This window comes from Camelus dromedarius, chromosome 4, assembly GCF_036321535.1.
Source record: "Camelus dromedarius isolate mCamDro1 chromosome 4, mCamDro1.pat, whole genome shotgun sequence".
Classification (NCBI taxonomy): Eukaryota; Metazoa; Chordata; class Mammalia; order Artiodactyla; family Camelidae; genus Camelus; species Camelus dromedarius.
This window is the reverse complement of record NC_087439.1, coordinates 18,019,684-18,034,167: the sequence shown is the minus strand read 5'-3', so window position 1 is coordinate 18,034,167 and position 14,484 is coordinate 18,019,684. Positions and strand designations below refer to the sequence as shown.

At 34.0% G+C, this 14,484-nt stretch overlaps 1 protein-coding gene across 2 annotated transcripts in view; it reads right to left on the bottom strand.

Annotated features, from left to right (window-relative positions):
• Nucleotides 1–14,484, bottom strand: part of RAB3GAP1 (RAB3 GTPase activating protein catalytic subunit 1) — a 94,197-nt gene that overhangs the window by 17,570 nt on the left and 62,143 nt on the right. For both annotated transcript variants that reach the window (XM_010984037.3, XM_010984040.3), the window contains exons 14-17: nucleotides 12,690–12,779; nucleotides 11,498–11,670; nucleotides 10,204–10,258; nucleotides 9,586–9,957 (exon numbers count right to left, since the gene is read on the bottom strand). In XM_010984037.3, coding sequence (XP_010982339.3) covers nucleotides 9,586–9,957; nucleotides 10,204–10,258; nucleotides 11,498–11,670; nucleotides 12,690–12,779 — 690 coding nt within the window. The remainder of the gene's footprint in view (nucleotides 1–9,585; nucleotides 9,958–10,203; nucleotides 10,259–11,497; nucleotides 11,671–12,689; nucleotides 12,780–14,484) is intronic.

Genomic DNA, 14,484 nt, shown 5'->3' with positions numbered 1-14,484 from the left:
AAGTAACAAGTTAAGAATAAATAAGACTTCCAGCACCCCCAACCCAACAGGTAAGATTATAATGTTTCCTCTTGATGACAGCTGAAAGAGGAATTGGGATGCACTGAACATTTTCCTGCCTATTATTGATAAAGAAATTAAGTCCTAACGATATTTTAATGAATGTCATTATTAGTTACAACAAGGTTTTTATTATAACTAGTAAGAGAAGAAAACAGATAATACATGAAAACAAAAATAAAGGCAAATGAACTGAACCCCAACTAAAAGCCCCCAAACAACTGTTTTATGTTGGAGGAGTTGCTTTGAGTTTAGGTTCTACATACATTTAAATTACTAATTCCAACAAGAACTTGTCAGATTTTTGTTCTGAGAATTTTTTGTTCTGAGAATTTATTAGTAGTAACGTCAAACAAAACAGCAGCTAGGGCAAATCTAAAGGGAGATACAACTGTAGAATCATTAAGAGTGACAGAAAACATTTCAAAAACTGTTTAAAGGGGCTTAGGAAAGTTCTCTGAGAATGGATCCCATTATACTTTATATTTTAAATATGAAGAGCTCAACAATCCAGAAACTAACCAAACAAGTCTTGCCTGCTTTGTTGTTAAAGCCAGAAAAACATGAACTCTTCTATTCCTAGATAACAGGGTAAGACCTAGCAGAAGTAAGCATTATCAATAAATAGATTTCTTCTCGATTTCAGGAGCTTACTATAAAGCAAGTTCTCTAAGCCTCAGTACTACTGACACTTTAGACTGGATAGATTCTCTGTCGTGGGGCTTGTTCTGTGCATTGTAAGATGTTTAGCAGCCTATCTCTGGCCTCTGCCTGCCGTTGTAGTACCACTCCACTTCATGACAATCAAAAACGTTTCCAGACGTTGCCAAATATCCCTGGGGGACAAAACACACTCCCCAGTTGAAAATCACTACTATAAAGATAAATAATTTTCACAGATATCTGTCAGAAATAAAGTAGAAGCATGGTAAAGGTATAGCATTCAAAACACAGCAACAAACAAAAGAAAATACTTTTTTCTTGTATTATCCTCATTTGTGAAGTAAACCTAAAGGGTTACTTTCAAACACTGCTAGAGAGAATATAAATCTTCCTGGACAACAATCTGGCAATCAATACATGGTAAGCATTTATGATCAGGTCCTCTGACCCAATAATTCCGCTTCTAGATATATCACTGCAGCATTATTTGTAACAGTGTGAAAATTGGAAAGAATCTGAAATGTACAACAATGGGGAAATGGTCTGATACAGGAAAAAATGAAAAGGAACTACTTTGACAAGTGATCATCTCTGGATTATGGAATTACAAGTTCTTGTTTCGTTCCTCTACAATGAACATACATCACTTTTGAAGTCTCACAGTGATATCTGAGGTTGAATAACAACTGGTAAAACAGTATGACAGAGTGGTTAAGAGCTTGGGCTCTACTTCAATAAAAATATATAAAAAGCAAACAAAGAAACAAAAAAGATCTTGGGCTCTAGAAACTACATGACTGTGTTTGAATTCCAGCTCTGTGGCCTGGGGCAATTACTCAAGCTTCCTGTGATTCAATGTGGGGAAGAATAAATCCTGGCACAAGCTCAATAAATATTTGCAATCAGAGACAAAATACTCAGGTTGTATTATAAGCTTCTTACTCTACTTTCCCTATGATATCAAAATACCTCAGTCAAATTAAAAAATTACATGAATCTCCAATGAAGCAGTACACTCAAGAACAGAGGCCTCATTATTTTCATTAAAAAGGAACTACTTTTTTTTTATTAGTCAGTTTACAATGTTGTGTCAATTTCTGGTGTATAGTATAATGTTTCAGTCATACATGTGATCACTGAGAAGTGATAGGGCATTTTATATGTGCTGAAATTACAGGCAGAGATAAAGTGCCTTGCCCAGTATCACCAGGGGCAAAACTCTCAAGTGGCAAATGGAAGAGACAATCTAGGACATCTATTTGATGCTGACTTTGAGAACTGTTAGTTTGGTTCTAAGCCACTACCTAAGAACTGCTCTAACAGATTCTCCACAAATTTCTGTTCTAGCCCTGGTTCTAAAATACTGGCTAAAAATTTTAAGCCTTCCCTAATCATAAATTTTAGGTTGACCTAAGCCTACATGAAAGGAATAAGGGAATATGTTTAAATTCTTATGAATCAAGAACCTATATAAAGTCTTATTACTTTATTGATTAATGCACATTTTATGCTAATTTCTAAAGTTTGAAATTATAATGGTTTCAACTGGGATTATTTTGAATTCCAAACATTTTCTATAAGTAAACACAGAATGGTTATAATTTAAAATTTAAAGCACAAAAGTAAAACAGACTAAAAATTTGCCTCAATTTACCTAAAGGTAAGATAAAAATTATATAAAATTCTAGAAAATGCAAAGTAACCACCTTTTAGAGAGAAAAACAAGGCTCAGAAAGGAAACATAGCTTGTACTAGCAATACAAGTAATAAAAAGTGGTGGTTGGGGGAGGGTGTAGCTCAAGTGATAGAGCACATGCTTTGCATACACAAAGTCCTAGGTTCAATCCCCAGTACCTCCTCTAAAACTAAGTAAGTAAACCTAATTACCTCCTCCCTAAAAAAAAATTATTTTTTTTAATGATAATAAGTGGTGGTGCCAGGACATAAATCTAGTTCTCCTGGATCCCAAAACCCAGGTCTATGCCACAAGACCTCAATATCAACTGCATGCTCCCTAACAAAATTAGAAAAAATAAACACTTGGTTTCTAACATGAAACTATTTTGTCCTAATACTAAAAGTTAGTGATGAAATACCTAAAATATAATTTACTTTTTAAAAACTATAATGAAGCAAAAAGATAAGGCCTGTCAATCAAAAAAACCCTAATTTTGTAAATGATAGCCACCTGGAAAAGAAATAATGTAAGCATGGAAATAAAGTTAACAGTATTCAGAAGAAAAGCTAAAAATTCAGTGCTTATTTTGGACCAGACACTGTTATTCACTTATCACATACTGTTTCATTTAAAATTCACAATTATCTTATGGTTATATCAATATGCAGGAAAAACATCCAATAAAACACACCACCTCTTCATAACAAAAACCCTCAAAAACTAGAAATAGGAGAGAATTTCCTTAATATAATATATGATACCTATACCAGATACCCTCAGTGATTATCATACGCTTTCCTTCTGTGACTGAAAATAATAACAGAATGTCCACTATTCAACATTATACTGGAGGTCCCAGCCAGTGCAATAAGGAGTGAAAAAGAATTAAAAAGTGTGCAGGTCAGAAAATCAAAATTCAAATTATATTAACAGATAACATGACTGTGTATACAGAAAACTCCAAATAATCTACAAACTACTATAAATAAGTGAATGTAGTAAGATTGTTAGATTCATGGTCTATATACAAAAATTAACTATTTCTACATATCAGGGGAAAAACTTTTAATGAAACTTAAAAATACCACTTATAATATTTGAGAAATTATAAATAGAGATAAACCTAATAAAAATACATAAAACCTCTAAATTAAAAACTGAAAAACACTGATAAAGGAAACTAAAAAAAACATTAAGTAAAATGAGGGGCATTTCATGGTCATGGGACTAGACTGTTAAGATGTCAATTGTCTCCAATTCAATGCAATTCTAATTCTAAATCTAATTTGATATAATATGAATTAAAATTCCAGGAGGATTATTTTGTATGTGGAAACAAGCAGAGTCTCAAATTCTCATAAAAATGCAAAGAACAACTAAAATAATCCTGAAGAACAAAGTTAAAGATTTATACTATAAGATATAAAGACATTATAAAGTTACAGTAATAACAACAGTCCATTATTGGCACAAGGATAGACACAGACTAACAGAATAGAATAAATAGTCCAGAAATAGACCAACACACATACAGTCACTTGATTTACAACAAAGACGTCACTGCCACTCTGTGTGGGAAAAGGCAAGTCTTTTGAATAATGGTGTTGGAACACAACTGCACATCCTTACAGAAAAAAAGAGAATCTTAATCTCTTCCTCATGCCAAACACGGTAAACTGGAGCTGGATCACAAATGCAAATGTGATAGATAAAATGATAAAGCTTCCAGAAGAAAACATAAGAGAACATCTCTAGGACCTTGGAGTAGTTAAAGATTTCTTAATGGAAGACAAAAGCAGTATCCACATAAGAAAAATGTTGGTAGATCAGACTTTACTAAAATTAACAATGCCTATTCAACAAAAGGTGTCATTAAGAAAATGAACAGGCAAGCCACAGTTTTAGGAGAAATTGTTATAGGTACATCACCAAGAAAACATCCAAATGGGCAATAAATATATGAAAATGTGTTCAGTGTCATCATTATTCATCAGGGAAATGTGAAATCAAGAGAGATTACTACATACCCACCAGAAAGGCAAAAATTAAAATGACTGAAATTATCAACTGTGCAGAGAAGAGTTAACATAGCAGGCCTCAGACTACTATTCTCAGAAAGGCCTGTTTGCAAAGGCTGGCTTCTAGGAACTTAGATTTTGGCAGAGTCCCACCATACTCAGAACTGATACAAATGGCTCACTGTGCCTAAACTGTACAAACAATATGGTTTATGCTGAACACCTGCTTTCCTTCTGGGAGTTTGGAATTTTGGCACTTGCTAGGCAGAGGGTGCCATGTGACTAGTCCCCAGTAAAAACCCTGAGCACTGAGCCTCTGAAGAATTTCCCAGTACACAACATTTCATGTGTGGTCACAATCTATTGCTGGAGTTAAGTGCATCTTATGTGACCATACTGCGTGGAGACTCTTAGAAGCTTGTGCTTGGTATCCTCTGAACTTTTGCCCATGTGCCATTTCCTTTTGCTGATTTTGCTTTGTATCTTTTTTTTGGCGGGGGGGGCAAGGTTTTTATTTATTTTTTAATGGAGGTAGTGGAGATTGAACCTAGGACCTTGTGCATGCTAAGTATACACTCTACCACTGAGCTATACCCTCCCAGCTTTGTACCCTTTTACTGTATTAAAATTATAGCTGTGAGCATGACTATCTGCTGAGCCCTGGGAGTCCTCCTGGCAAATCATTAAACCTGGGAGTGGTGTTGGGACTCCTGACACACCAAATGTAAGAGATTATGTGCAATAAACTACAATTATTATGTATTGTTGGAGGGAATGTAAATTAGTTCAACTACTTTGCGAGATTGTTTAGCAGTATCTAATAAAGCTAAAACATACTTATACCACATGGCCCCAAAACTCTACTCTTAGGAATGTATCCAAAAGAAAATGACCGTCTGTTCACCAAAAGACACTTGTAAGAATGTTCATTTATTTATAATAGCTCAAACTGTAAATAACTCAAATTCCTTCAACAGATGAACGGATAAGCAATGTAAGAACTGAATGGCATATTCATATACCAGAATACTACACAGTAATAAAACGTGCACAAATATTGATTCATGCCAACAGAAGAAGAAAGTAAAGAAACAATCCCCTTTAAAATAGCACCCAAAGTAATAAAATACCTAGGAATAAATCTAACCAAGGAGGTGAAAGAATTATACACAGAAAACTATAAACCACTGATGAAGGAAATTAAAGAAAACTTTAAAAAATGGAAAGATAGCCCATGCTCTTGGATTGGAAGAATCAATATTGTTAAAATGGTCACACTGCCCAAGGCAATCTATAGATTTAATGCAATCCCTATCAAATTACCCAGGACATATTTCACAGAACTAGAACAAATCATAGTAAAATTTATATGGAACCATCAAAGACCTAGAATTGCCAAAGCATTACTGAAGAGAAAGAAAGAGGCTCGAGGAATAACTCTTCCAGACTTCAGACAATACTACAGAGCTACAGTCATCAAGACAGCATGGTATTGGTACAAAAACAGACATACAGACCAATGGAACAGAATAGAGAGCCCAGAAATGAACCCACAAACTTTTGGTCAACTCATCTTCGACAAAGGAGGCAAGAATATACAATAGAATAAAGACAGTCTCTTCAGCAAATGGTGTTGGGAAAACTGGACAGTAGCATGTAAAACAATGAAGCTAGAACAGTTCCTTACACCATACACAAAAATCAACTCAAAATGGATCAAAGACTTAAACATAATACAAGATACAATAAACCTCCTAAAAGAAAATATAGGCAAAACATTATCTGACATACATCTCAAAAATTTTCTCCTAGAAGAAATAAAAGCAAGAATAAACAAATGGGACCTAATGAAACTTACAAGCTTCTGCACAGCAAAGGAAACCATAAATATAACAAAAAGACAACGTACGGAATGGGAAAAAATTTTTGCAAATGAAACTGACAAAGGCTTGATCTCCAGAATATATAAGCAGCTCATACGACTCAATAAGAAAAAAATAAACAACCCAATCCAAAAATGGGCAGAAGACCTAAACAAGCAATTCTCCAAAGAAGAAATACAGATGATCAATAGGCACATGAAAAAATGCTCAATATCACTAATTATCAGAGAAATGCAAATCAAAACTACAATGAGGTATCACCTCACACCAGTCAGAATGGCCATCACTCAAAAATCCACAAATGACAAATAATGGAGAGGCTGTGGAGAAAGGGGAACCCTCCTACACTGCTGGTGGGAATGCAGTTTGGTGCAGCCACTGTGGAAAACAGTATAGAGATTCCTCAAAAGACTAGGAATAGACTTACCATATGACCCAGGAATCCCGCTCCTGGGCTTATATCCAGAAGGAACCCTACTTCAGAATGACACCTGCACCCCAATGTTCATAGCAGCATTATTTACAATAGCCAAGACATGGAAACAGCCTAAATGTCCATCAACAGATGACTGGATAAAGAAGATGTGGTACATTTATACAATGGAATACTACTCAGCCATAAAAACCGACAACATAATGCCATTTGCAGCAACATGATGCTCCTGGAGAATGTCATTCTAAGTGAAGTAAGCCAGAAAGAGAAAGAAAAATCCCATTATGAGATCACTCATATGTGGAATCTAAAACAAAAACAATAACAAAACAAAAACAAAAACACAAAGCATAAATACAAAACAGAAATAGACTCATAGACATAGAATACAAACTTGTGGTTGCCAATGGGGCAGAGGGTGGGAAGGGATAGATGGGATTTCAAAATTGTAGAATAGATAAACAAGATTATACTGTATGGCACAAGGAAATATATACAAGATCTTATGATAGCTCACAGAGGAAAAAAATATGACAATGAATATATATATATATGTTCATGTATAACTGAAAAATTGTGCTCTACACTGGAATTTGACACAACATTGTAAAATGACTATAAATCAATAAAAATGTTTAAAAAGATACTGATTCATGCAATGACATGGATGAATCTCACAAATGGTAGTTAAATAAAAAAGTACAGCACAAGAGTGCACAATTCCATCTACATACAAAAGAGTAAGCAAAGTGTGATTCCACTTATGAGATATAAAAACTTAGAAAAAGAGTTACCTGGAGGGGAATACTAGGCTATGATATCCAATACATCTGGCTATTCAAATTTAAGTAAATTAAATAAATGATTCAGTTCCTCAATAGCATGAGCCACATTTCATACACTCAATAGCTACCTAAAGACAACCGCAATAGTACTGGAGAGCAGAGATACACGTCCATCTTCACAGAAAGTTCTACTGATCATTGCTGTTCCAGGATAATAGTAATTTTCTATATCTTGATTTGGGTGGTAGGTATGTGGGTTTTTAAATATGAAAAAACTCACCAAGCTGTACATTTAAGATTTGTGCACTTTAACAAGTTTATACTATATAGCACAGGGAAATACATTCAAGATCTTGTAGTAGCTCATGGTGAAAAAGAACATGAAAACGAATATATGTATATTCACGTATGATGGAAAAAATGTGCTGTATACCAGAAATTGACACAACATTGTAAACTGACTGCAACCCAATTTTTAAAAAATAAAAAAAATTGTGCACTTTAGTTATTAATTTATAACTCAACAGGTAAGTAAATGTTTTTTACATAACTAGGAGAAAACATATACAATGTACATAACAGAGGATTTATAGCTAAAATATGAAGGACTCATAAATCAGTAAGGACAGCAAACTAAAAGAAAAATGGAACATAATTTATAGGAAAGGATGGCCATAAACATATTAAAAGATGTTTACATTCATCAAAAATCAGGGAAATACAATCTAGAACACTGAGATACTACTTATGCCCATCATACTGGCAAAAATTTTTATGACTGGTAATGTCAATTTCTTATTAAAAATTAAATAAAATAAGAATATAAGTACCATGAGTTTAAAAACCTTACTATATAGCAAGGTCTAGGACAGTAGTTGGTATATATTATGCACTCAATACATACTTATTGAAGGAAGAAAGTGAGAAAGCAGAGTTGGGGAGGGAGTAGTATTCCCTTACTCCTATATTCATCAATGACAGGGTGTAAAACAGGTGCAACCCTTTTCAAGAGGAATTTTATACCTTATATATCTGTTTATCTAGAAATTCTGTTTCCCATTTCTTCCTGAGAGAAACACTCATATATGAGCCCATAACATATGAAAAACTACAAGAATTGGTACTGTAGCACTGGAATAGCAAATAACATATATTGTGCATTGAGAGGGGAATAGTTAAATAAGCTGTAGCTCTTCCATGCCATGGAATATTACAGAGCAATTAAAAAGAGATGAAACAGATCTACATGTAATTACATGAAAAGATCTCCAAGAATATTAGGTTAAAAAGCTATAACCTGAAAACAAATGTATGTATGTATGTATATGCACGACTGGGACATTGTACTGTACACCAGAGACTGACACGTTGTAACTGTACTTTAATTTTTTCAAATTTAAAAAATAAAAAAAAAATAAAAAGAATTGGTTGCACATATTTTTTAAAAATTGACAAAACTGAATCATATGCACACATGTAGGTACATCACTGCATAGAAATCAGTATAAGAAATTATAACTCAAACCAATAACAGTGGTTACTTCTAGGGATGAGAGTTGGAATTAGTGGATGGGGCTTTCAGTTTTTCTAAACTGAGTTTTTCACAATAAAATGTAATCATACGTTCCTTATGCAAAAAAAAACAACAAAAACTATAGCTATTCCTTAGGTTTTGAGTTGTTGCTCTTCTACCACTTCCTAATGGTATAAAATAGATTCAAACTGCATTATTTGAACAGGTAAAAACTAATTATGTAATGAAAGGATTTTTACTTTTGTTCTCTCTACCAATATTTTTGGATTTTGTTTTTTTTAAACACCTGAGTACTCACTGCTCAGTTTAAGAACTAATAGGTCACCTTGCACATGATGAGCTACTATCAACTCAAGCCTGAAAGTATTTCTGAATTTCTAAAAGCCCCAATAGTTTGTTTAGATTTCAAATCTACAGATCTTTGAATACAGACTGTTTAAAGAACTGCCCCTACCCAAAGCAATCACCTCCTACTAGGATAAGTTATATACAAACAAACCAACCAACCTTAAAGAGCCAGTCCTGTCCTACCTGGGTCACTGGAATGTAGAGAGGTTCTCCATTATGTAGCAGTGTAAGTTTCCCATGTTGATAGAGTCGTCCTTCTGGCTTTAAATTTGCCACCTCCTTAGGTCCTCCTTTCTTGCCACTCTCTTGTCCATTTCCTTTAAATTCTTCAGTATCACTTAGGCATTCAAAAAATTCTTCTTCGCTGTCACTCCAAGAATCCCATGATTTTCCCACCTCTCCCTTTTCCTTTTCCATATCTTTTAGACTGTCTGGCCCTAGCTGGTCTCCAGCTTTTCCAGCATCCCCTGAATATGTATTAATCACATTATCTGAAGGACTTGTCTTTCTTCCCTCATCGCGTGCCTTCTTTCTTTCAATACAACAATTTAACATCTTAAGAAAACAGAAATAACATTTTTATTTGAATTAGTTACAATAAAATAAAAATCTATCCACTGCTTGAGTATTTAATTTTCATTCTCCACCCCCTCCCTGGACCCTGTTGTGAATGATAGTTACTAAAAGTAATCTACAGGAGCACAATGAGAACTACCTATAATCCATTGTTACATTTAACATTAGAATAATCCCCGATTGAACCAGGACCACATTTATATACTATCACTGGGAAATCTTTACCTGTAGTTTCTGATGCAGTAAACAGCATCTTAGATCTGGGGGTCCACTTGCTAATCTATCAAAGTAGTGGGAAAAGAAACTTAATAAAATTGCTTCAGATATGCATATTGTATACTACATGTATTTTAGCCACATGGATAAGAAATCAAAACTAGATTTCTATAGGAAAGGTAACTGAGATGGAGCAAATAAAATTAATAAATGAAAATTTATTTTATCCTCCTAGTCTATAATTTGCCAACAACAAATATAATAGATATTTCAAAGTATAACAGCCAACTAGTGATAGCTCTTAAGCTAAAAGAAAATTAAAAATCTTTTCAAGAGCCTCTAAATCCACCACCCTAGGAATCAGCTAGCAAGCACTATTTCACACTATGCAAAACAGATTATACTCACTACATATTCAGTTCTCAATCACTATTGTGGATTCTCAACATAAAAACCATCTATCTCTATCTCTCTTTCGGTAAAGGGACCCTGGACAGCCTCTAGTCTAAATCACTTGAGTTTCCAGTAAGAAGCCAAGAGAGAATTCAGCTAAGCACAGACTGGCAGTGACCTAAGAGTAAACATTTTTGGTTCAATCACCATTTTATATTATTCATATCATGATTCTCCTCCCTCACTTTTGGTAGCCTGGGTAGATGAGCAGTAACCTATACAGTATCAACGTACATGCTAATTAAACACTTTAAGTGAAATGTCAATATAAATTATACCAAAAAAGTACAGGTCATGTATATCTGCATTTATGAACTCTAAAGATGTTTTCCCTCCAAATATAAAAATATATGTTCACTACAGAAGATTTAGAAAATTTACAAATACATAAAGAACAACATAAAAATGTAACTTCATACCCAAGAGACCTACTGTTACCATTTGAATGTATTTCTTTCCAATTATTTTTCTATACACATTTCTATATATATTCTATGTATTTTTCAATATTCTCTATCAACATAATTGAAAGCACTCTTCGTACGTGACACTATATTCTACTTTACTACAAATATTATGACCATTTTCTATGTTATTCGAGATTCTTGGGGAAAAAATCTTTCCATTGTAGAGATACAACATAATTTATTTAACCATTCTTTAATGTTTGATTCTTAGGTTGTTTAACCTTTTTTTCCCTTATTATAAATTTGCTGCGGTGAACACCTCTGAACATAAATCATGTCCTAAGTTTCTTACCACTTTCTTAGAACAGATTTCCCAAAAGAGAAGAATTAATGGATTAAAAGTCAATTTTGCTAACAAAAATTCTATCTATTGAAATTATTACCCTGGAATTAGAAAGTTGTTTTCCCATCTGAAACGCATTTCAAGAACAAATTCCTGCCAGAGATGTGCCACTCCTTTTAGTCCTCCATGGTAGAAATTGATCATACAAAGACACAAAGCCAATTTGTATGTTAAACTATCAGATGGTGCCGATTTGAACTGATTGTAGAGATTCTAAATTTAACAAAACAGAAACAAAGCAAAACTTGTTAACAACATATTTACATGTATAATCAAAACTGTATGGGTAGAGACTTCAATATTAAAATTAATCTATCCTACCAAACTAGCTTTTATCAAAGGCCTATTATATTATTGCCTAAATTGTTCTTAGGCAGTTTCAGTTTTTCAAGATTTCTACAGGGATGAAAAAGTGAGGCTATAGTTTAGTGAGAGTAAAGTTAGAGCTTTCAATTCCTTCTGTGGAATCTTTAAGATATATTCCAATTTTCATGTGTTGTTATAAAAATCTTTTAATTACAAATAAGTACACTCTTGTTGTCAAAACCAAAAACATAGAATAAGAGCTGTACAAACTGAAAATGTAAAGCCTCTGCTTTTCCTTCTCACTTCAAGAAATCACTTCCCAACAATAACTACTGTTAACAATTTGATACATCTCTACACCTGTCATTTACACTCTCATTTCTCAATTTATCAAAGACTTGAAAAAGGAAAACATGAAAATTTTACTTCATTTTACACATGTTACTGCACTGAAGAATTTTCCACTCTGTCCAGTTTTGAGATAGAGAAGAATCTGTTGCAAACATAAATTTGATGATTTATGAAAAGTCTAAAATGAAGGAAATCTTATCATTTTTTTTTATTGTTTCCAGAAAAGTTCTTCACCCAAAATATGTATGTATGCCAGTGTTCTACAGAAGGTCACTGTCTAAACGGAGGGCATGATCTCCACTCAAGTTTTTCTAAGGTGGTTTTTAAAATAAAAAGATTCTATTTCACAACAGTACAGAGAAAGCTTTACAGTGAGTACTAGAAAATACTCATGTTTTCTTCATCCAAGTCTTTGATAAATTGAGAAATGAAAGTTTAAATGACAGGTGTAGAGATATATCATACTGTTTACAGTAGTCACTGTTGTTAAGTACATTTCATGACTGTTGTTAGAAATAAAGCAAAATCCCTAGAAATTCAATGCACTTAAAACATTTTAGTATTAATTCACTTACATATTCTTCACTCTCTGATGGTGGATTATTATTGTCTGTTGAAGACGCCCCATCTAATGATTTCTCAGAAGCAGCATCGGGGAATAAGAACTTACAGGGAAGAAATAAAATAATCACATTTTCAACTAAATTTCCTATTTTGTTGATTTTTGTAACTCATACAAACATCATTTGACTTTTAATGACTTTGCCTTTAAAACAAGGGGAATGTTCTTACTGTACTGGCCAGTTGGGTCTACACTATCTCAAATGTTTTTTATTTTTCTTCAAAAATACAGAGTTTCAGTCACTAGCCAATTTTAAAATCAGATTTTTCTTAAATGTAAACACTTGGTTCTGTGAAATAAACAGAATGCAAAACCATAATCTGTTCACTATGATTTCAGGCTTATTTAAGGTCATTAATTTTTTTTAAGTGTTATTATTAAAAAGACAAAAACTATAAAAGAAAAATTTTAAATACTCATATCCAAGAGCTGTAGAGACAGATCATCCACTGGTTTTCATATATGAAATGCTTAAAGTATGACATTAAAGACCCATAATTTTATGAGAAAGTGGGAAGCAGTCGACACCTATAATGACCAATACATCTTTTCCACATGGTTTCTGTTAACGTGTGTGAAGGTGTATGTGAGGATATGGAGGGAGGGCAGGGGGCGGTGGTATGAGGGTATATAGAATGGTTAAAAAAAAAATACTGCAGTGCATATGACAACTGAGCTATATAATTGGAACAAAATTTCTAAGGACACATTTTTAAGAAGAGGCTTCCTCTACAGAAATCTATTTTCAATTCTTTTATCACTATTCTCCCCAAGTGTTTTGTGTTAGTGCTGACTTGTAATTCCTTTGCCACATATTACAGAACATGCTGAACAGATTTTTTTAATGAGAGGAACTACCAAGTGCCAACCCCCACTACTAGGCACATTTACAAACAGCATCCTATTCTCATACCACTGTGTGAGCTATGTATCACTGCCCACGTCTTACAAATATATGAATTAAAATGTGCCTACAAGTCTTATTCAGATAAACAGCAAGAATAAGATTAACATCAAGTTTTTAAGACCTTATATTCTTTTCATTGCACTACTCTTGAAGGTTTTTCCTGGAATGTCTTAACGCACAAATTGCCAGAATTATGATTATAACTACAATCATAGTAAGAATAGCTATCATTTAGCTAAGGCCTATTATATGCCACTGAATAGAATAGACTTTATCCTCACAAAAATCTCACAGGGTTTTGTAAGACTCACTTAGATGAGGAAACCGAAGTTAAATGGCCTGTTGAAAGTCACACAGCAAGTGAGGATTAAACCCTGGTGTGTCGGGCTCCTAGGCAGGGCCCACTGCACCATGCTATACCTACGAGACACCTTAGCCCCTCTAGTACTTGCTACGAAGCTTTCTCTGGACTGCTGTAAATGTAAGTTTTCAAAAATACCGTTCTGTTCATGTCGACCTTCTGCTTAAACAGGCATTGAACTTTAAGATAAAGTCCAGTGTTTCAGCATGGCAGGTTACCTCCTACTCTCCAGCCTCATCCCTAGCCACTCTCTGGGAAGTACCCTACGATATTCTAAAATGCTCAGTCAACATGCTTTCTCATGCCTCTGCTACTCCTCTGCTTCTAAAGCCTTCTTCCCTTTATGGTTCAGCTGAAGTGTCCCTCTTTATGAAGCCTCCCCTGATTCCCACTGAGCAGAGACAGATGCATTCTCTTCTGTGTTCTCACAGTTCCTCTGCCAGAATTCTCACATGAACCATGGTATTCTAACTACTGTTT